Raw genomic sequence first — 24273 nt, 5'->3', positions numbered from 1 at the left:
GTATGTTATATCCATGGCCATCCACAAGAGAAGGCAGTGTAGCATCTACATGGATCCAAAAAGACAGTATTACCTTATATAAAAATTTGAAGTTTTCGCCCACTTTTTGCATATTCCACAATTGATAATTTCGCATGAATTTTCTAGTCTTATTTCGACCCTCTTCTAAGATTTTCAGTTTTGGTTACAAAGAGTAGGATTTAGTGCACAGCACATTATAGTGAAGTGAATTTTATACAATGGATGCCGAAGGTAAGAACTCCGTTTTTAAGTTGGCTTATAGCAAAACTGTTTGCCCAAATGCAAAATCTTTTGCACTTGGTCACCTTCAAGCACCAGGCTCTGGTGCAGTCATCTATGTCTCTGAGGATAGTTTCCACCAAGACCCATAACACCCCTGGTAGGCCATCCTAAAAATATGGTGGCATAGATATCCAGTTGATGTTAGCCCTTTGGTGACCATAGATATTAGAGATACGAGTTAGGCCTTTGATGGTAAGACTCTTATACAGTCTCAGACATATGATGTCAGACGTAACCATAAACTAGATATGTTGGATTTTGTATTGTCCAATTGTATTGTTTCTTAGATAGTTGGTGGAAATAGCAACTACCTGTCATCCTTACCTCACCTTCAGATTGGGTAGGAGGGATGGCCATTATTGATACCAATTCTTGGCAAATTATTTATTATTAGATTTAATGGTTATTGACTGTTTATGGCCAGCCTTCGATAGCCCTGAATAGCCATAAAAATGTAAAAAAAAGTTTAAAAAGTCACATTCTCCTTGGGTCATTATTAGCTGGGTGGGGAATATCAATAAGAATGACCTAATTTCTAAGATCAATGGCAAATTAGTACAGTCATGCCAAATAAAATTGAGCAGATGCCTCTTTCCATGTATAGATTCCATAAATATGTATAAATAAGACAAAAAGTGGATTTTCCGATAGAGTGCAGAAGGTGTAGACGATGATTGGTACCATACAGCACAAGGATAAAGGTGCAGAAGAAAGTCACTGAGATTTGTAATAGATACATAGAAGTCTCTCTTAGTCCAATATGCATAAGTTACCATGATGACACAAACCAGACACTGAAGTCCTTGAAGAATATGTCCAATGTTCTCTAAAGTTCTTGCAGTCAAGTTATTCGTCCAAAGATTCCCAGCCAGGCTTTACGATTGCATTATGCTCTACTTGTCATCCCGTTCCAGTGTAAAAGTATCAATCCCCCCCCCCCACCAAGTTTAACTCACAAATGGGAGTTTACTCCATGTCTCGTGTCAAAACTGAGCATGGTCAACTTCATCTAACCAAGAAGCAGGACTGGCAGGAAAATCTGGATATCCACCACTACTACCAGTAGAGAGATCAGAACTTGGTCCATTTGCTCCTAATACTCTCATGGAAGGTGGCACTCCTTGCCCACCTTGACCCATTATACCCAATCCAGCATCTGGGAATGCCAAGCTTGAAATCAACGGCTGGTGGCCTGGAATTGGCTGTAATGATGCTGGAGACTGAGGTATTCCATAAGGGCTGTTGGATCTTAGGTCATGATACTGGTCTGAAGCTGGGATGCCTCCATGTTCCAAGGAAAAGGTACCATTGCTTCCAGCTTGTCTACCCAAAACTGGGGATGCCTCACTTAAACTGTTATAAATCCCATTGGAATGGTTCATTTCTGAGATGGTAGGCTCATCTGAGGAAGAAAATGAATAGTATCAAGTATAGTGTAGTATCAAGAGCAAGTTTTATATATCAGATATGCTTAAGTATTACTTAGTGTGTTAAGATATTTTACAAAGGAATCAACCATAGCATAACCTCAGCATTTGATGAAGACCCGCAGCCCATGGTTCTTCTAGTGAACTCATTATTACATTACCATTGCATGCTACCAATATTGACACTGTCCCAATCACCAGGGCCTTAGCTTTCAAGGTTGTAGAGGAAGCATTTGTAACAGGACCATGTTGCCTAAAAGAATCAAAGACCCCAGTGCCATATGAGAAGACATTATTAGAAATGGTGGGTGGAAGGCCAACTAGCACTTGATCATTCAAGATCCAATTTTTGTTTGTTTGTCCGTAACCACCACACCTCCAATATTGCCAATTATCTATCTATGGTTCAACAAGTACCTACCTGTAAAGGAAACTTCTGCATCGCTGTCTGGACCTTCTTCCTGGATACTGTCCTTATCGGATTTAGAATTTCCCCTCGACCTTTTCATATTTCTGAAATACTGTCCCCATCTTTGTCTCCCAGCATCTTTTTTTAATCTTTTCTCCTTTGCTCTTCTGTTTTGGAACCAGACCTTTCAATATAGTAAAATAGAAATTATTATTACATTTTATTATTACAATTAGTGACTAAAATGACCAGTAACACAATAGATTTTTTGAGAAAAAAATCAAACAAAATAATGTAAAATATTCAAATAACAAAAAAATATGATACAAAATATCAAATCGATTTATAAGAAAATAGCATAAATTAAAATAATCTTAATGTAGTTATAAAAAGATTGTTTAATTGTGACATATCCTTAACAAAAAATAATTATATATATATATATATATATATATATATATATATATATATATATATATATACATATATTAATATTTTGTATTCTATATATCTGTAATAAAATACAAAATATGAAATCAATGTATATAGTATATAAACATTCCAAATTTAGTTATATAAAATATTATTAAGGTTACGTTTACTTTTTAATAAAAAGTAAATATAATTTTTTTTAAACTTTTTTATATTTTAAACTGTTCAATTTTCTAAGTTCTATATATCTTTTTTTTTTATCAAAGAGGTGTCATAAGCTGTTCCACATTTCCCTTTTTATTGTCATTTATAGCTTTTGGCTTGCACATAGAATCTGAATTATATTAATGATATCAGTGTTGTCAGGACGTCTCCTATAATTCATAATCTGACTAAAGAATAACAAATTGGTAAAAATGGAAAATGTCTTCCAATAAAGTTTTACTAACTGTCCTATTAAATCATTATAAAATTAGGAGTCATCTAGTGTAAAACGACTCTATACACACAGGTTGTATATTACAAACTACTTGGAAAATTACTTTAATTAGTTTGGGGTGGGGGGGTTACTTTAGAATTCACAAAAATATTACTTTTTTAATATAAAATGAGAATAAGCATTATAACAATTTAATTCACAAAAATTTACTTTTTTTTTCTTTCTTTTTTTTTTTTTTTATATAAAATGAGAATATGTAGCAATATGTACAAAGACCCTATATAACAGTTTTGCATTGAGGATAACAGAAATGGTTTTTTTTGTTTTTTTTTAACTATTAGATATGTAAGGTGAATAATCTTCGGCTTGCGCTGCTTGCAGTGTCCTGCCTTATAATTAATATACATGCGGCCATTAACATGCAGATCATTCCTTACCTGCACCACTCTCATATCCAGGCCTGTCTCCGATGACAGCTGCTCTCTGACGTGTCTGGCAGGTTTTGGGGAGTTGTTATAGGCATTTTTCAGTGTCTCCAGCTGCTTTGCAGTAATGGTCGTCCTTGGCCTTTTGGCTGTTGATTCTGCTTCTGTAATACATGGAGGGAGGGGGCATTATAAACCAATATTCAGTCTCATGTTTTTAATCTCAATGTAAAAATATACTGTAAGTTGTTTTCTTATCTTGAAATTATTAATTTAATTTTACAAAATTTACTTCCAAGTAAACCGACCTTTTATCAAATATGAAAAAAATAAACATTTTTTTATTTATTTATATGCTTGGTAGATTATGAATATGTTATAATTAAATATTCATAATAAAATTGTTTTTAAAAATCATATATTAAAAAAAAAATTGTTACATAATAAAGAATGAATTGAAATATTTTCTATTCATCAATCTTACAGAATTATATTATTAACTCTTTGGCACAGACCTGCTTTGATCATGTTAGATTTTTTTTAGCATTTTTTTAGGGAAAATAAATGAATATAAAATTAGATTAAACACAAATAATTACATTTCATGCCGTTGCTTAATAAATTAATGTACCACTATGGATTTTTTTTTATTACAGTACTGTGAATCTTATTATAACTGATATAGGAAATCTCTTTGTCTTTTATACCATGATTGATGTAAAACTTTCCAATAAACATTGATTAAGCATAAATAATATAGGAAATGTAATATTCTACATGAATTGCTAAGGGTTAACTAAGCATTAATAATAGCGGAGTTATCATGACCAAAAACTATAGACTTGACTTAAACTAGATAGGTATACATTAAAAAAAGACACATAAAAGTCACCTTTTTTCTAAATTTTCAGAAAAAAATTATCATAGTGTAAACTCATTCTACTTGTATGCAGATTGTTGACATGCTAATAGAATAGTCTGGAGGCTGAATATATATTTAAAGGGATGTTCCTTGTTATCAGCCATTTTAGTGTCCTTTATGGGACTACAGATAGAAAGTCCTGCAAAGATCTGAGCAGGGTCCGAGAACGAAAGGTCCTGACTCTCACTAATATCAGGATATTTTGTATAGGGGCGCCTCTGGCCCTGAAGGTGAGAGGATCCTCTAGTATTTAGCCTGGTCTGAAATATTTTAGGTGTCTAATTTGAGATATATATTAATTTAGGGGTCTGAATTCATTTTGGGGTTTGATCTGAATTTTTTCAGTTTAACATTTGCAATCTGTAGTAGCAGTGGATTTTAGGATCTGAACTAATCCTTAGGACTAACGTCTTAAAGGGATTGTAGCATTATGGACGCATCCCATTTTTTCCAGACAGGCAGCCTAAAGCCTCCTTGTAAATGGTGCACCAGTCTGCTTGTGTGACCAGTGCTCCATTCACTGTTATGGGGATGTCAGGACTCTAATCTCTATAGTAGTGAGTGGAGCACGGGTCACACAAGCGTACTGGTGCTTCATTTACATGGAGACTTTAGAGGGACTTTCAGTTCCCTGTCCTCCTGATCTGGCCCCCAGCAATCGGACACCTATCACCTGTCCTGTGTCTATAATGGCATGACCCCTCTTAGTCTTGATTAATTTGGGGGTCTGATGTCTCAAATCACTGTGGGATTTGAAAGCTGGGGTGTGATTTCTGTTGTATGGGGTGTGAATTAATTTTGTGATTTAAGGTTAGGATTAAATGTGGATTCTGACTTCTCAGGACAAGGTTGGGACACCCATGATATATGTTAATGATATCATTGGCTCAGTGACTGCACCCCATAATGATGTGTACAGTTATAGCCACTTAATGCAGTCAATGATAGATACAAATGACATTGCAGCTTGCGGGGTGCACGGTGACATACCTCTCTGCTTTGCAGTTTCATAGTCGGCCTTACAGACCAGCCTGCTGTCCTCCATTAGATAGAATTCATCCCCAGTGGCTAGCTGTCTTTTACATACAATACAGGAGAAGCAGTGCAGGTGGTATACAAACTCCTGGGCACGCCTCACCACCTGGGTAGGGGGAATTCCTTGTTGGCAAGCTGCACATTTTGTCCCAAACCTCCTAAAGGAAAAATAGAGATAAATATGTGTATAATAGAAAATATATCAGATTTAACTGTACATAGAGGAGCAGAAATCCTACTGAAAAAAAAATGTTATGTGGGGACTCTTTTTAAAACTGGTCTGTTCCAACCTCCTCCTCCAATCCCAAAAACAAGATGTCCTCTTGAGTACATAGGGCTTTGGAGTACTTTGGATTTTTCAATCACTTGTCGATTGACAAGGTCTCCAGACTCAGGGGATAGAGGTGGCCCAGTAAAGTGAGTAAGCTGAGCTGGGACCTCTATTACAAGCACCTAGGCAGGCACCTTGGCAAAACTGCATGCATCTAAGGGACCATGGTCCCCCTTCTTGCCATTAGCTCTTGAGAATAGTCAGTTTACATCTGTTTGGATCACAGGGAAATTAAGTATATTCTCTCTCGTACAATGGTCTATCTACCATGATGGCAAAAATAGCAATTGCTATGGAGCCCGTGGAAGGAGGGGGCCTTCATGTCTGAATTTTTGAACACTGATCGCCTTTGATGTCTTGCAGCCCAAGTATCATAAATTCTTCTCCTCTGCTCTTTTACTGAGATTTAGAATACAGACTGCCAAATGCAACTCCCCACCCTGTTAGGAGATCATTAACCCTTAAATGAAAAAGTAGCACTAGGTCAGTATATAGTCAAATAAGAGAGGAAAAATGTATCTGAAATGCTTACAGTATTCTGCCTGTAAGCTGGACTAGTACATTGTAAAAGGGTCACAGTATTCTGCCTGTCAGCTGGACTAGTACATTGTAAAAGGGTCACAGTATTCTGCCTGTCAGCTGGACTAGAAGATTGTATTCTGCCTGTCAGCTGGACTAGTGGACTCTATTAGGGTTACAGTATTCTACTTGTCAGTGTGTCTAGTAGATTGTAAAAAGGTTACAGTATTCTGCCTGTCAGCTGGACAAGTAGAGCCCCTGCTCTCAAGGACCAGGCCTATTACTGTATTTATGGGTACTTGCAATTATAGGAAGGTTGGGGTACATAAACAAAGAGGGCACCTGGCCACCATACACTGTGCCACTGCCTGCATATGCTGCATGCACTCTGGTCATGGAGGTGTTATAGCTACTAGTCAGTCACTAAGACCATTGCACAGTACAGTATACCTTCTATTAGGATGCAGCATGTATCACATTCATACCTATGTATTAATACATGATGACAATAATAGTGACACTTACTTGAAGAAGTCATCTTTGCAGTAGACACTGTCCCCTCTGCTGAAGCACTTCTCGGCCAGCTGGATCTGACAGTCATTGCACTTGAGACATTTACTGTGCCAGTGTCTGTCCAGCACCTTGAGAATAAATCTGTCCATGATGTGTTGATTGCAGCCGGCACACAAAGGGATTTCTGTAAGAGAAAAGCACAGACGTCTATACTGACTATACTGACTAACTGGACCTCATGTCTGAGGATTCTCTGTCACATAAGGGACCAAAATTATGCCACATGCCGAGTTATTACAAATGTTATACTGAGGCTTCCGAAATTTTAAGCTGCGCCTTAACTGAGACAATAGAACATTACTATTAGCATCCATGTATAATAATATAGTTCAGTGCGCACAAGTTTATGGCCACAAATCCATAAAGTAATAGCCACCTATGAATGCCATGCATAGTAAATATATCATTATAGATGTTAGCGCTCTGGGGTTTTTTTTTATCCCCTGCATAGACACAGGGAACTATAATATCTTTATGATAGGTCATCAATATCAGATCAGCAGGAATCTGAACCCCTACCGCTAGGCAGTTCGAAAATGGTGTACACTGTGGTCTCAGGCAGTGACGTCTTGTTCATTGGCCATGTGGCCATTCAGCAGATCAGTCCTATGCAAATTGAGTTGCAATACCAAGCACAGCCACTATACAATGTATGGCACTGTGCTTGCTAAGCAGTGATAAGCTGCAGTGCTAGTTTGAAAACAATGGGCACTTCAAATAGTGGATAGGCAAGGGTGCCAGATGTTGTCCCACCAGCTATCTGATACTGATGAATAAGGACAGGGCATCAGCATTATAGTCCTGAAAAAAAAAACACTTTAAATAATAAAATTCTCAACCAACAGAGGGAGCTTTGGAGTCTAATTCATAATTTTACATTATTGAGTTTCTTGTATGAACAATGTGGAATAAGCTGCTAAGCGACCACTGGTGGTGACTGCAAGAGGCCAGAAAAATATCATTTCACTTAAAGGGGTTTTCTGGGCTAAAAATATTGATGATCTATCTAATATCAGATCTGTGGGGTTTGACACCTGGAACCCCCATCCATCAGCTGTTCTCAGCAACTGATACACAGAGAATGGAGCAGGCAGCAGACAGCCTGGTTCTCTATTGGCGGAGGTTAGGTACTGCAACTTGGCTCCCCTTCAGATTAATAGGAGCTGATCTGCAGTACCTGGTCAGGCCACTACACAGAGAACAGCACTGTCTACTTCCTTTTCCATTCTGAGTATAGGGCATCTAATCTGGAATTAGTTGCCTAGCTTTAGAATAGGTTATCAATATTTTTATCCCAGAAACCTCCGTTTAAGCAGCAGATTTAGAGACTTGTGTGTATTTGCAGCTACTATGATGCTAGATCCCATTATTAGCATCAGGTATTGTGTCTACAGGTCTATATTATGACGTACACCTCTCCGTCATTCACTAATAGGTAATGGTAAAGTAATGTGATCTAGTGTCCATGGATGATGAGAATAAAACGACATCACTTATCTCCTAAACAAAACTTTATTGGCAATAAATAAAGACAGAAATAATACAAAGTATACTAGTAATGTGTGTGTGGCTTCATAGAGGTTGGTGGTAGTCACATACCTCACACCGCTCCCTCATAGTCCCTAAATACAGACAGTAACAATGTCTATTATCTGGACACATTGGAGAGTAGTCATTACCTCAGCATGCCCATAGGACCACACAGGAGCCATGCTGCCCCATACACAACACCATTCACACATGGCTGTGACAACCATCAGGAAAGTCCTACATGAAACCTGTTACTAGACTGATAGAGGGAGATATGAGATATGGAGAGATAAAGAAAGATATTGATAGAAGGAATACAGATTAGAAATATGAAGATAGATATTAAATATGAGACATGTTACATTATAACATTGATATATAATTGATCGGATTGATAGGAAAGGAGATTAGATAGATAGGCAGAGTTAATAAAAATTAAAATCTATCTATCTATCTATCTATCTATCTATCTATCTGTCTGTCTGTCTGTCCCTCTCAAATCTATCTAATACATATCTATATATTTTTCTATCTACCTATTAGATAGATAGATAGATAGATAGATAGATAGATAGATAGATAGATAGAAAAGATGGTAAAAACATCTGTTGGAAACTTCCACTGAATATCTGCCATCCAGTCCCCTTGTCCTGGTTGATACATGGAGGTGATGTGTTAGTAAGAGGGGTTACAATAATAGTGAAAGGGAGCCCTGTGTCCTCACAGATCAGATTAGACAGATAATTGCAGATACTTGGTTGAGATAGTAGATACAAGGCAGATACAGAGTGAGATGGTATAGATATACAGGTAAGATGGACTATTAGAAGGTACTATAGACAGATATCAGTTACAGAATAACCTCGTACATACAGTAAGTATCCAGACATTGTAGGTGATGCTGGTGTGGGGGATGTGCTTCATGTCATGGTCAGTAAGCAGTGTCCTGTCTAGCCTATAGTTGTGACACATTGTCATATACTCCAATATACCTGCACTAATAATACACAGCATATCCGTGTAATACAGTTCTCATCCTATTATCTTACTGCGGAGACCTATAACTGTATATGTAATAGAACTTCGAGATATAAGATTACATAGGTAGGTAGGTTGGTAGATAGATTATACAGAGATAATAATGGGATATGTAACAGAGAAATATTACATAAATATATATATATTTATATATACCAGCATATAGATGTTAGCGATCTAGAAAGATGATAGATAGGTGTCTAATTCCCATCTATACTGTATATATAATATATGTATAAACTGGATGTATATTACAAAGGGATACTTTATATGACATAGATAATATGGTATATTGTAAATGGATAATGGGCTAAGTTATAGCAGATTTATTAGATATATTGGATAGATAGATAGATAGATAGATAGATAGATAGATAGATAGATAGATAGATAGATAGATAGATAGGTTGATATTAGATAGACAGGAGATAGATAGATAGATATTAGATAGATAGATATTAGATAGATAGATATTAGATAGATAGATAGATAGATAGATAGCTCTGTCCTATCTACCTGTCACGTATCTATCTAGAATCCATTTATGTATATTATATCTATCTGCCTGTCTTGAATCTATCTATCGAATTCTCCATTGATATATTTTAAATAAAAACGTATCTATCTATCTATCTATCTATCTATCTATCTATCTATCTATCTATCTATCACATCTGTCTATCTCTCTATTATCTATTACATCTGTCTATTATCTATCAATCTATATCTATCTTTATCTATCATCACAACTGTCTATTGCGTCATCTATCTAATATCTATCTATTTATTTATCATCACATCTATTCTATCACATATATCTACACATCTAAAGCTGATAACTGGATCTGAGAGATAAATTTGGTGATTCGATTTTCCATTTATATTAAATAAAATTTATATTCGATTACATGTGTGTGTCACTATATTAGATGCTATCTACATGTAATGTTTTGTATATAAGATATATAAACACCATGTATATTAGAATGATAGAAGAAAATGATACATGGTAAAATATATAATGGGATACATTATAGAACAGTACATTAGAAGGATAGATATCGTTACTTCTGCCTTAGATAAATACATGTCTACATAGTACAGTACCAAAAAGAGAGCAGCGCTATAGAACTAGGCACAGGAAGTACAAGAGGACCGAAATAGCGAAGAGAAAGAAGGCAGCCTATCAAGATGAATGCAAAAATGGACTTTATTAGCCAAGGGAGCGACGTTTCGGTGTAACCCGAACCTTTATCGAGCATTGCTTGAGAAAAGCTTCAGGTTGAGCCGAAACATCTCCTGACTTGGCTAATAAAGTCCATGTCTCTGCATTCATTTTGAAGTACTGACTTTAAAAAAAACAAAACAAAAAAAAACAAAACTTTTTTTGCATGTATTTTGGCTATTTTGGAATCTTATTTATTTACTTTACATGTATAGATAGATATAAGGTAGATAGATATGTATTCGATAAGATAGATAAAAAGATAATTAGATAAGATAGATATGAGATGAGATTGGTAGATGCATAGATATCTGATAGACTGAGAGGGGATAGATAGCTAGATAAATATGTGATTGATAGATATGTGATATATATATCTTTCTATCCATCTCAGATTGATTGATAGGCTATCTAATATCCATTTACCTCAGATATCTTATATCTATATATCTATTTCTATTTATATATCTAAGATGAATAGAAACATAAATATATTACATATCTGTCAATCATATGTATGTTATAGCTATCTATCTTATTCCTCTCAATCTATCATCTATCTATCTATCTATCTATCTATCTATCTATCTATCTATCTATCTATCTATCTATCTATCTATCTATCCATCTATCCATCCATCACCCTATCCCTCTCTCCCACACATGAGGTGAGTCTCCCTGTAGTGCAGATGCAGGTCCTGCAGCTTCTCCTCCACCATTAATAATGGATCCTTCTTTCTTCTCTCACATGGTTTCAGTCACTCCTGTCTTTTGTCTGGGAGATGTCTGATGAAAGTTTAATGTTGCCGCTATAGGGTTGTTGTTTTTTTTTTTCGTTTTCTGTTTAGTATTTTTGTACGCTTTGTTTTTGCTTTGTTATTATAGATTTTATCTTTTGACTTACACTTTTGTTTCAGATATAGAAATGTTGGATTTTATTTTATAGCCCGGCTTTGAAGGTTATCGATACTAGGAAAGTCATTTCTAATTGTATATGTGTTATTTAAGGAAACAATTCACCTGTACTGAATACTGAAATACTACATTATTTTACAATATTATTGGTTACAGAATTAGATTATTACTTTTACAGAATATGTTTGTATAATATATAATGTCATATATAATTCAGTCTTTACTTTATTATTAATAGACATACACCCAACACATTGGGTAGATTGTACTAGGTTTACACATATGCTGATATAGACACAAATATTATAATATATATATATATATATATATATATATATATATATATATATATATATTTATTAATAAATAACTTATATTTAGACTTCTGGGATGAATTTCTCTTCCTTGAAAAAATTTTAACAACGAAACAACCGAACACTAAACAAAGCAACAAAACTGGAAATTCCATAGTAATAATAATATACTACAGGTTTTATATAGTTCTAGAAACAATATCCCTGATATCAATATTATAAGCGACAATTCAGCAGAATATACAACAAATATAAGGACTAGACATTGTACTCTCTATATATACACATTTATAGTCGGGATAAAAATATCACATAAGTATAAAAACCCTGTTATTAAGGATTCCGGGTAGATTTCTGCAGATTATTACATACAGATAACTAAAGATTCGGATTGTAGAAGGAAAATACAATAACTAAAGACTATAAGAGCATAGACTATAATAAAGATACTGTATATAGAGGGATCTAATAATCTAGGAGAGGATAATAACATTATAATAAAATAATGATACAATGTAAGAAATAATGAATATGGAGGAATTAACAACTTTGTAAAATATAACAATATTTCCATGGAATATAATATTGGCAGAATCAGAATATAATAACTTAAAATATGTGAGAATATGGAAAGTATATTAAGAAATAAACATAGTATAGATTAGGATATCAAATGTTAGCCTACAATAGCTATATAATATCATAAAATATAATAAGTAAAGCACAATAGCTATATGATGGACTATAAAGTATTAACATAATAAAATATAGAACATAGATGAGAATAACAAAAATATTGTAAGAGGAGGCTACAATAAAAACTGTCTATAATAGCAAAAGAATATCATATAACAATAGATATAATAACTGTATAATAAACTTTGAGAGAATACAATAATAAAGTATTTATAAAGGAGAATGTAAAAAAGGTCTAATACCATACAGATATAGATCTAGAAATATATGGAAGTATATGTAATAATATTCTTATATCAGCCTAAAGTACAATATCATTTAATAGGAAAATACTCTCATTGATTTGTCAGATTTTTTCCTATTTTGATATAATATTCTAGAGACTGTAATACTACTACTACTACTACTACTAATAATAATAATAATAATAATAATAATAATAATGACATCGTTGAATACAATAGAATCACAGGTGGACTTCATACCACAAAAAATTGGAATATAATGAAAACATACATATTGTACATACTGATAGTTGTAGCAACAATTTTGGGAACATAAATCTGAGCTTTACATATCAGAAATATATAAGATTTTATATAATTTTCCAATAATGTTTGCATGGGAAAATATAATACACAACGTAGTCCCCGATTACAATAATGATTATATATATATATATATATATATATATATATATATATATATATATATATATATATATATGTGTGTGTGTTTAGATTGATATTGGCAGTAATAATGGCTTTCTGTATATAATACACAGACTATACTGCTAGATTCATGCTATATATTCGGTCTTGTGTATTTTAAGGATGAATATTCCATTGTTGTAGGGGTGTAATATAAAGTAGATGGAGTAGGGGGATATGATAATGAGAGGTGGATTATGTGAGCAGTGGTCTATGGATGTATTATATTACTATTATTTAGTAGTATTCTCTTTGGAGCTGTGCCCATGGTACTGCTGCTGGATATAACAGGTGGTATATGTAGTCGGCAGGTGCTGTATACCACATATATATTCTGTTCTCACATTGGATGTAGGGATCAGCCATCACACAGGTCACCTACCTTTCCTCAAGTCTTCATTCTGAGCCAGGAGAGCAAACAACATGTCAGCACTAGCAGACTCCTTGCTGGGTGTTATCTCCTTTAAAGCATGATCCATCTCTCATCCCTTCCCCAAAACTGGGATTTAACTCCCTTCCAGCCCCAAGCCGTAAAGACCCCCAATATCCAATAGCAGTCCTGGGGTGCAGGGTCCAGCACAGGGAGTCAGTGTGGAGCCTGGAGCTTGTAGTGCTGCTCTGAGCTCCTGCAGAGACAAGTGCTGCTGGCAGAGCTGTGCAGGAGGCTGCTGTGCCTTCAGCAGGCAGCAGGGGGAGTGTGTGAGCTGCATACACCTGATGGCTGCAACACCCAATATGCAAGGAAGACATGCAATGTGATAGTCAGCCCACTCCAGGACCCTCTCCTTCCACCTCTGCTATCTGTCATTTTTATGTGGCCAGAAAATACATGAATAATGGAGATTGTCTCAGGCAGAAGCCGGGCTCTAATTATTTTACCTGATGGCTCCAAGAAAACAAAACACCTTTTTTTTTCCCTTTTATTTCTCATTTCCATTTTCGTTTTACACCAGTGCACATTTTTACTTTTTCTATACAACATGAATTTTCTTAACCTGTAACCTTCACTATCAACTACTAAACATAGTATAAAATATAATAAAATAATACATAAAATATAGTAGAGTACAATATAGTATATGATATATAAAATATAATGGAGAAAATGTAGTATATAACATCTAACTATATAATAGAATTATATACCCGTGTGTATGTGCAGTGTGTGTGTGTATATATATATATATATATATATATATATATATATATATATATATATATAATGAAATATATAATCCTAGTTATACTGATCATCTAGTAACACATAGCCATAGTTTAGGCTTTCCTCCCTGTCCTGGTCCTATAGAGAAAGCTATGGCCGAGGTACAGTGACTTGTTGCTGCCCCTGGTACTGAGTACTCAGGGCACATACACACGGACAGTCTTCCCACTCCAGTTAGGCCCAGGTCACATTTACGTGTTGTCTTACACAAGTCTCTTTTATGTTAGGATAAAAAGGAAATCATGCAATAGCATACTCAGCTCTGCTACATCTGCTCAGCACTAGAAGGACACTGTTAATCTAATGCAGATTATACCGTGACAAGATCCTAGTAGATTTTATGTCATGGGTAGTCCAGTGGGTGAGGTTAGTATTCAGGCTCTGACTGGCCTACAGGTGAATCCTCCAGAGGGCCCTTGAGCCTGCTGGGCCCCAGCTCACCTTGGCACAGTACATTCATGGTACTTCATGCAAATACTCATCATACAGCATCTTGAGCGGTATTTGTGTCGGTATAATAGGCTAGGTGGATTATTTGAGAAACCACTACACTGGGTGGCTGACATGGCATCAAGGTGCAGAGTTAGGCCATCTAATAACCGTCCTCCCTGGGCTCCATCCAGCACTAGTAGTACTATAAGAAGCACTAGGCCTCAGGATAACTTGGGCTTGGGCAATGCAATCTCTAGTATGATTCCACAGTTACAGACAAAATGAATTGATAGAAGGATCCGCTCTACCAGGAATATTTCTTTAAAAAATAACTTTTAATCCATAATGATTAAAAAACACTCCATAGACAGGAACAAAAGTGCAAAAGTAGGAAAAAAGTGATTAAAACCGCATAGGTTTCATTGTGGCTGATTCCACAGTGTAGGCATCAGCAACAAGTACTCAGGCAGATGCCAGGCTCTATGTGATTTGGGGGTCCCATGATTGGGCCTCATCTGTTGACCATGGCTCGTACCTGTCCCATCTTTCCTTACAGCTCCATGAATGAAGTCGTCTGTATATGATAATATTCTCTGAGCCTTAGTGCTTACACTCCTATTTCTATCCCAATGCATCACATAAATGAACACGTTTCTATCATATTTACATTCTCATTCAATGCATACTTTACATTTTATTACATAAATGACATTATTTCTAGTGAAATAGTCTATAATATCTATAAGATTACTTACTGCAACCAGACGAAATCTGCCTGAACCTGCACAGCTTAATCTGGCCATAGACCTGACAACATCCTGACAACTATCTGCTTAGGATACAAGTGTATAGAAATAACCAAGTGTTCAGCAATGACAGTGAATGACGGCTGACACTCCAAACCCGTTACACTAATGTCCTAGTAGATTATCTGCAGAACCCACAAGGTTAGATCCAATGGATTTCATAGACTTCCCATCACTAGTCGTTATGGAAGCTTCTCATGGGATGCAAAGGGCAAAAATTTCTAGGTCTCAAATTCCATAGATAGATAGACACATAAACGCTTTATCAAAATCTATGTGTATCATTGGGTGTAAACTCAACCTCATGCTGGGTATAGACATATGGGGATGAAAGAGATGGCTATATCAAGGTCTGTGCAAGGCCTAAGCAAACCATTTTGAGGCCCTATAACCTTGTGCTACACAGAACAACTTACAAATGAGTGGTCACAAAATATTACAATAACATTATTGTTTCTTCAAAAAATGACTATATGGTGCAAGTATAATAATAATCATCATCATCATCATCATAAATAATGATACTTTGTTGGTTCCAAATAGTACTTTCTTAGACTATCCAAATAATCCAACCAAACAGTGCTCACACAATGGTGCCGTAAGGTGTCCAAATAACAGTGCCGCATAGAACTCAAATAATACCACAATACCATACTTAAATAATATACTGTTTCCACCAACATTAACTGCTATATACTGGATAAATTAGACCACCGTAATATATACTGGATAAATTAGACCACCATACTATATACTGGATAAGTTATACCACCATATTATATACTGGATAATTTATATTACCATATTATATACTGGATAAATTATACAACCCTAGAGTGCCACATATAATACCACAGTGCCCTAATAAAGATATGTGGAGGACCCTAAAAAAATTACGGTCCTCATGTCCTTGTGCTACACCTACAAACTTGTAATATTTGCTAACTATGTATATTAATATCACAGCCACCACCTCTTCAGAAATGACCATATAATCCAAATATAATGGTACCAAGTTGAGTCCAAATAACATGACTATAGACTGCCTACAAAATAGTGCTGTATTATGTCCAGATAACCATTTCATATAGAATACTACCACCATACCAAGCTCAAATAATGTCCTACTATGTCCATGGATATTGCTATACTGGCTAAATTATACAATCATATGCTGGCCAGATTATGGTACTATGTAGTGTCCAAATAACAGTTCCATACAGTACCCTAAAACTACTGCTACTACTACTGTAATCAAGTAATATACTGCTGTGTCCATTTAATATATATTGCTATACTGGCTTACCATGTAGTGTCCAAATAACAGTTCCATACTACATGCCATAAGTATATTCAAATGTTATCTGAATACTCTGACCACAGAAAATATATTGGTTAAATTTTACTACCATACAGTGCCTACATATTGGTACCATGTAGTTTACAAATAACAATTCCAGAAAGTACCCAAATTTTACCACCATACTGTAGTCAAGCAATATTTTGCTGTGTCAACAGAATATATATTGGCTAATTTTTACGACCATACAATGCCCACACCATGTAGTTTCCAAATAACAGTTCCATACAATATCTAAATACTACCGCCATTCCATGCTCAAATAATATCCTACTATGTGCTTAGAACATATACTGCTATCTTGTCTAAATTATTCTACTATACCATGCCCACATAATGGTACCATGTAGCGTCCAAATAAGTGCCCAAAAACTACTGCCATACCATACTCAAACTGGTTCCACAGAACATACATTGCTTACACTAGATAAATGATACCGCCATAGAGTGCCACCTACAATGATGCTACATGGTGACCTGTTATATGGGTACAGCAGCAATGACACTAGTCCACCATCCTCCATGGAGCAAGGCCTCAGACTGGGGCAGGGCAGGCACAGTGAGAGTTAAATCTCTGCGGCCCGGGCCCAGGAATAACAGTTTACCCTGGAAGCTGTGGGCAGCTCGATAAAAGCTCAGTTAGTCAGAACCCTGATAAATTTTATTGACACTGATCTTTGGAGTAAAAAGGCGTCTGGGGAAATCAAGTCTAGTGCTGAGGTGTATGCCGAGGATGGATTCAAAATCAATGTCCCATTTGCCTACATTTTGTGAGTATATGAAACACATTTTGGTGAAAGGTGGGAGATGTTTCACCGTTATATCCAACTTTTAGTCTTTAATAATAATTTTACGCCTTATTGATCTGGCACTTTTGAAGGAGTCGGACGACACTAATACCATAAAATGAGGATGAGGGTGATTAATGAGGGAGTGGGGGGGCACAGGGGGGAGGCTGTATAATGGCCGACTCTTCATCTACTCCTTATATTACCAGTGGTTCCTTATAAAGAGGAAAGGGTTAATCTCTAGCCCCAAATGACTCCAGACCCTCACAAGTCTATTAAAGGTTAATGGCATCTGCTGCTATACTGCACCTTCATATACAATGTATACAGATGGTTTTACTACAGTGTTAGTGACACACAGTCCTCCATCTAGTAAGGGCTCAGAGGTGTAAGATGGACTCATACATATCACTATCCTACATATCACTATCCTACATATCACTATCCTACATATCACCATCATACATATCACTATCCTACATATCACTACATATAACTGATAGAGACATAGATTAATAGATGGATATGAGATAAGTATTGGAAAGGTGGAAGGAGGCTAGAACTATACAATGGCTATTTATATATAGATGATCTATGTACAGGATCTGAGGTTTATTCACTATCATCTATCTATCTATCTATCTATCTATCAATCACATATCTATCTATCTATCACATATTTATCTATTTATCTATCTTTAAATATCTATCTCTTTCTCTCTATCTTAAATCTATCTGCCTCAGTGCTGTGTATGTATCGCTCTACACAGTTACACTTTAGTTTTCTAAGTGCTATTTATATATTACTCCTGTATATTTATGTATCTATCCATCTATCCCATTACTTTCAGTCTAACTATGTCAATACTTACTATTTATCTCTCTATCCATCATCCCCCTCTCTCTCTCTATGCTATCTATGTATATAACTATATATCTATTTCATGTCAGTATCTATCTATCTATCTATCTATCTATCTATCTATCTATCTATCTATCATGTATCTATTTATAGATCTGCCACATGTGTATCTCTCTCTGTCCATCATTTAGAGAGTTAACCATTTGAAGGAGAGGACTCCTATGACTGACACCTGTTCATCTATACACACCAGAATTGTCCATCTCTGTGGACAGAAGCAGCAGGACAGATCCTTCCTGGTCACTAATGTAGAGCCCACTGTAACCGAGAAAGTGGGGGCAACAGAGGGGGTGGGGGTTATCATACAATTCACCAGACGCCTCAGTAGATTCCATGCAGTTTCCAGAATTAACCTTCCCACATTTACCTCTGTAGGTGCAATGGAACTACAAATATCAGCTTATCCTCTAGGAAATCTATTTATCAGTCCATCTATCTATTGATCCATCTATATCTTATCTAGCAGTCTCCTGTGTATTGTGTATACACTGTATGATGTGATAGAAAGTCATGTAGAAAATAATGGGATAAATAATAACGACATCACTCCTAGATACATGAATGCAGTCATAATACAGACAATATCCTGTATATATTTGTGTCTTTCCATTGTATTTTATGAGTGTCAAATAAACCAAATTAAGGTAATAATAGCACAGAAAATTCTAATTTACCAAATTATGACAGATGTTATTTAGTACAATGAGGTGCAATGTAATGTTACTACAATATCCTAGTACAGATATAGATAGATAGATAGATAGATAGATAGATAGATAGATAGATAGATAGATAGATAGATAGACATGAGAGATGATAGATAGATAGATAGATAGATAGATATGAGATAGATAGATAGATAGATATGAGAAAGATAGATAGATAGATAGATAGATAGATAGATAGATAGATAGATAGATAGATATGAGATAGATAGATAGATAGATAGATAGATAGATAGATATGGAGATAGATAGATAGATAGATAGATATGAGATAGATAGATAGATAGATAGATATGGAGATAGATAGATAGATAGATAGATAGATAGATATGAGAAAGATAGATAGATAGATAGATAGATAGATAGATAGATAGGAGATAGATAGATAGATAGGAGATAGATAGATATGAGATAGGAGATAGATAGATATGAGATAGGAGATAGATAGATATGAGATAGGAGATAGATAGATATGAGATAGGAGATAGATAGATATGAGATAGGAGATAGATAGATAGACAGATAGATAGATAGATAGATAGATATGAGAGAGGTATAATACATATAATAAGGACTAGTATAATAAGTAGTTTCTACTCCTGCCATTCTAGCTGAGCTTCCTGCCCCTGGCACCTGTGCCCTGTCCTGTAATGTGCCAGTATTGTGGGGAAGGGGGGACAGATGTACAGCGCGTCTGACCAGTCCCCGTATCACAATGCACCTCCGGGACCCCCCCCCCCCCCTCATGTGCTCCTGTCACAATAACCAATTATACTGGTGGCAACTGACAACGGCCCCGACACCAGCTGCCACTCAGCAACAAGAGGGTTAACAACATCAGGAATATTATATTATTATTATTATAAATAATGTGACCCCCTAATAGAAATATTGTCATGGGTTAATTGTAGCATACTACTACTACTTATTATTATTATTATTATTATTATTATTATTAACGAAACATTCTGCTGACCCGCCCCCTCAATAGAAATAATCAGACGGATTAATTGAAATAAAATGACTAATAACAGAAAATAATTGTGATTGTGAGCCCTAATAGAACTAATAATAGTAAGACAATGTATCTACATTACTATTATTATTAGTATTCATGTAAGCAGATACCTCGGGGGTCGCAGCCCCTCTTACTATTCCTCACATTGCTATATAACAGTTATCTGGATCTCGGCTATAGATTCTAGATTCCTCTAGACTCCATATAATATATAAGCCCACCACATATAGCCGGTTCTGTGGTGAACACTTCATATATTGTATACTCTTATAAAAAACACAAAAACCGAACGATTAACAACAAAATAATAGAGAAAACCGGAATAAACCAGAAATACCAAATTATCGGAAAAAAACCACTAAATAAATGACAAAAACTATTAAATATCTGATACATTTACATACTATTACATCTAGAAAACGAATTCTAGGGCTATTTTTATTTTTTTCCCTTATTTATAGGAAGCACAAACGAAAATATTGTAGCAAGGACACTGAAGAAAAATATAAACTAATGTCTCGGCAGCCTATAAATCGGATCGGGGTCCTGGGGCTTGGACATGAGGAGACATTCCATGTATGGGGACAATGTATAGAGCCACTTACCTGCAGTGCTGGGGAAGCCACACATGTCGGAAGACTTCTGGCTGCTAGACCTCACTCTCTCCAGCAACATGGTGCCCACTGTGCCTGCTAGGACCCCCACCAGAATGTAGTGTCCTCCTCTACAAAGACCCCGGGAGCCTCATCCCCTGTAGTCAGGTGCAGGGGCTCTTAACTATCACGTCTTGTGGAGCAGTGAGGTAGAGGTGTAAGGGGTGACACTGACAGGGAGCTAGTGGCTATGATGGAATCTGAGATGATGGGAAAGTAGTCCCTGGCTTGTAGGCTGCTGCTCCCCTGCTGTCCCAGGGTGGAGTGATGCTGCAGGAGTAGTAGCCTGATGGATGGAGTAGGGGGCTGGCATCAGGTGACCTCTCTTTGCCTCCACTAAGCTCTTTAGCATAAGAAAGCAGTGGTGGTCTCCTCCAGAATGAGGACATACCCTTACACGTGTCTGCCCAGCACTGCACACAATGGTCTCACAGGGACCCAGCGTCAGCCCATTGTCCTCATGCAAATGTCACCCTGTCGTTAGGATTCTGTCCTTTTGTCCAATGCACAGAAGTAACAGAGGCCAGCATTGTCCCCCACTCCTCAGCCCCCAGCCCCATTCACTAGTCTGCAGGAACTGTGCTGACACCCATGACTGATCTCCCCTCTGCTGCTCCCAAATTCATGGAGGGACAGGCACAAGGACTAAGACCTGTTGCTGTGTCGTGGAGCCCAAGACCCTACAACCTGAGGATGACACCATATAGATTGCCATGTCATAGAATAATAGATGTAGGGGGACATCGAGTCTTCTCTTTCGAGATATATATATATATATATATATATATATATATATATATATATATATATATATATATATATATATATATGTTCTTTCCTATTATTTTGTTGTTTTTATTTCTTTTATTTCTTATTATTTCTACTTATATATTTGTGTCAGAATTATATATTAATTATTCATATACTAATGGGCACTTACAGTCCTAGTAATAGGGATCTCCAATGTTTCCTGCATTACATACACATAGGGGAAAATACATTCATATGCACACATATGTAAATGAAAAGAGTCTATAAACTATATCTATATCTATATATCTATATATATCTATATATATCTATATATATCTATATCTATATATATATATATATATATATATATATATATATATATATATAGCGTGTGTGTGTACACAAATATAGTGGAAAATTAATCTACATACAAACCCAACACACATAGATATAGAGTAAATATAAATTCAGTTACATACACACATTCATATATATCTATACACACATCTAGATGAAAAATAAATACATCTACATACACAAATATATCTGGATGTAAAAATACATCTACACACATACACATAAATGTATGATAAATTTTAGTATTAATTAATTCCTGATTTTTTGGTCTTTAAATAACAATATTATTAGTTGGTGTATATTACACACACACACACACACACACATATATATATATAAATATATATATATATATATATATATATATATATATATATATATTTCTGCTACATGTCATAATTTATCAGGACATAGTATTGAGGTAATCCGCTTTCTGTCCGTCTCTGAGTAATTATTCTAATAATCCTTGATGTGAAACTAATTCTTTCTTCTACATGTCTATGATATCGTTTCTATATACGGATTCTTTTATATCATGTTGTATGCTGTTGTTGATGCGACACCTGTACAGATATAATGTCCTCCATTATATGCAGGGATCTGTATACTGTCTGTACTTCTACTCTCCGCTAATACTAGTATATAGCTGAGCAGCAGTTAGTAGACATGGGCCAGGACAGCAGGTGTATGACATTGGGTTCATGTATTATTAGTGAGGTGTCACCCTATAGACAATGGCTGCAGGATACTGTAACCATAGCAGCTCTATGGCAGACTATCATAAATCCAGCCTTGTGCACACTGGGAGATTATGGGAGTCCTTCCCCTGTAACCTCATGTATGCCAGGGACATAGCTGGGAGCTGAAGGGGTTAAGAGCTCTTTCATACATTTATTATCACAGTAGCTGATATTCTGCAATATATAGGACACAACCTGCAGGACTGTATGCTGCGACTTGTAGTTCCCCAACAGCTGGAGGTTCACAGGTTGGAAGCCACTGCTATATACATGTTATAGTGTAGTAGTACATCATATACTGTAGCTCTAGTATAATACCACAGTATATAAGACAGGTATACAACAGTATATAGTCAGATGCAGCAGTGTTGAGATTGTCACCTGCCAAACAAAATGTTTATGTGACTATGGATATCCTTACCTATAGAGGAATAACATTATTAGTAGTATAATATGATACATAATAGAATCATTCTGTATCATATAATGGGAGGGAGCAGTGTAACTCCTCTCATAATACAATATAGTAGTTATAGTGCACCCCCAGGGTATTATACGGTATAATGGTATAATATAGTAGTTATAGTGCACCTCCAGGGTATTATACGGTATAATGGTATAGTATAGTAGTTATAGTGCACCTCCAGGGTATTATATGGTATAATGGTATAGTATAGTAGATATAGTGCACCCCCAGGGTATTATACGGTATAATGGTATAGTATAGTAGTTATAGTGCACCCCCAGGGTATTATATGGTATAATGGTATAGTATAGTAGTTATAGTGCACCCCCAGGGTATTATACGGTATAATGGTATAGTATAGTAGTTATAGTGCACCTCCAGGATATTATATGGTATAATGGTATGGTATAGTAGTTATAGTGCACCTCTAGGGTATTATACGGTATAATGGTATAGTATAGTAGTTATAGTGCACCTCCAGGGTATTATATGGTATAATGGTATGGTATAGTAGTTATAGTGCACCCCCAGGGTATTATATGGTATAATGGTATAGTATAGTAGTTATAGTGCACCTCCAGGGTATTATATGGTATGGTATAGTAGTTATAGTGCACCCCCAGGGTATTATATAGTATAATGGTATAGTATAGTAGTTATAGTGCACCTCCAGGGTATTATATGGTATAATGGTATAGTATAGTAGTTATAGTGCACCCCCAGGGTATTATACTGTATAATGGTATAGTATAGTAGTTATAGTGCACCCCCAGGGTATTATACGGTAT

The 24273-nt window shown here is 35.7% G+C and overlaps 1 protein-coding gene across 2 annotated transcripts; it reads right to left on the bottom strand.

Annotated features, from left to right (window-relative positions):
- Nucleotides 1-782: 782 nt before the first annotated feature.
- LHX3 (LIM homeobox 3) lies at nt 783-21214 on the bottom strand. 2 transcript variants are annotated; one of them, XM_075260078.1, is made up of 6 exons: nt 21122-21214; nt 6768-6939; nt 5348-5550; nt 3448-3599; nt 2152-2323; nt 783-1705 (listed from the first exon to the last, which is right to left on the bottom strand). In XM_075260078.1, the coding sequence occupies exons 1-6, from the start codon at nt 21189-21191 to the stop codon at nt 1287-1289; spliced, it is 1188 nt and encodes a 395-aa protein (XP_075116179.1). In that variant the 5' UTR covers nt 21192-21214; the 3' UTR covers nt 783-1286. The 2 variants fall into 2 exon arrangements, with proteins under 2 accessions (XP_075116179.1, XP_075116178.1); XM_075260077.1 differs by lacking the exon at nt 21122-21214 and adding an exon at nt 13626-13837.
- Between the last annotated feature and the right edge of the window lie 3059 nt (nt 21215-24273).

Source organism: Leptodactylus fuscus, chromosome 11 (assembly GCF_031893055.1).
Source record: "Leptodactylus fuscus isolate aLepFus1 chromosome 11, aLepFus1.hap2, whole genome shotgun sequence".
In the NCBI taxonomy this organism is placed as follows: domain Eukaryota; kingdom Metazoa; phylum Chordata; class Amphibia; order Anura; family Leptodactylidae; genus Leptodactylus; species Leptodactylus fuscus.
Note: the sequence above shows the minus strand (reverse complement) of the source record. Positions and strands in the feature narration are given on the sequence as shown.

Bases quoted from the DNA above. Each gene is read 5' to 3' on its own strand.
- LHX3 (XM_075260077.1), bottom strand. From the start codon at position 13,722: ATGGATCATGCTTTAAAGGAGATAACACCCAGCAAGGAGTCTGCTAGT. The intron at 2,324-3,447 runs GTAAGGAATGAT...CTATATTGAAAG, and splicing joins TGGATATGAGAGTGGTGCAG to GTCTGGTTCCAAAACAGAAG. The intron at 1,706-2,151 runs GTAGGTACTTGT...TTTCTTCCTCAG, and splicing joins TGCAGAAGTTTCCTTTACAG to ATGAGCCTACCATCTCAGAA.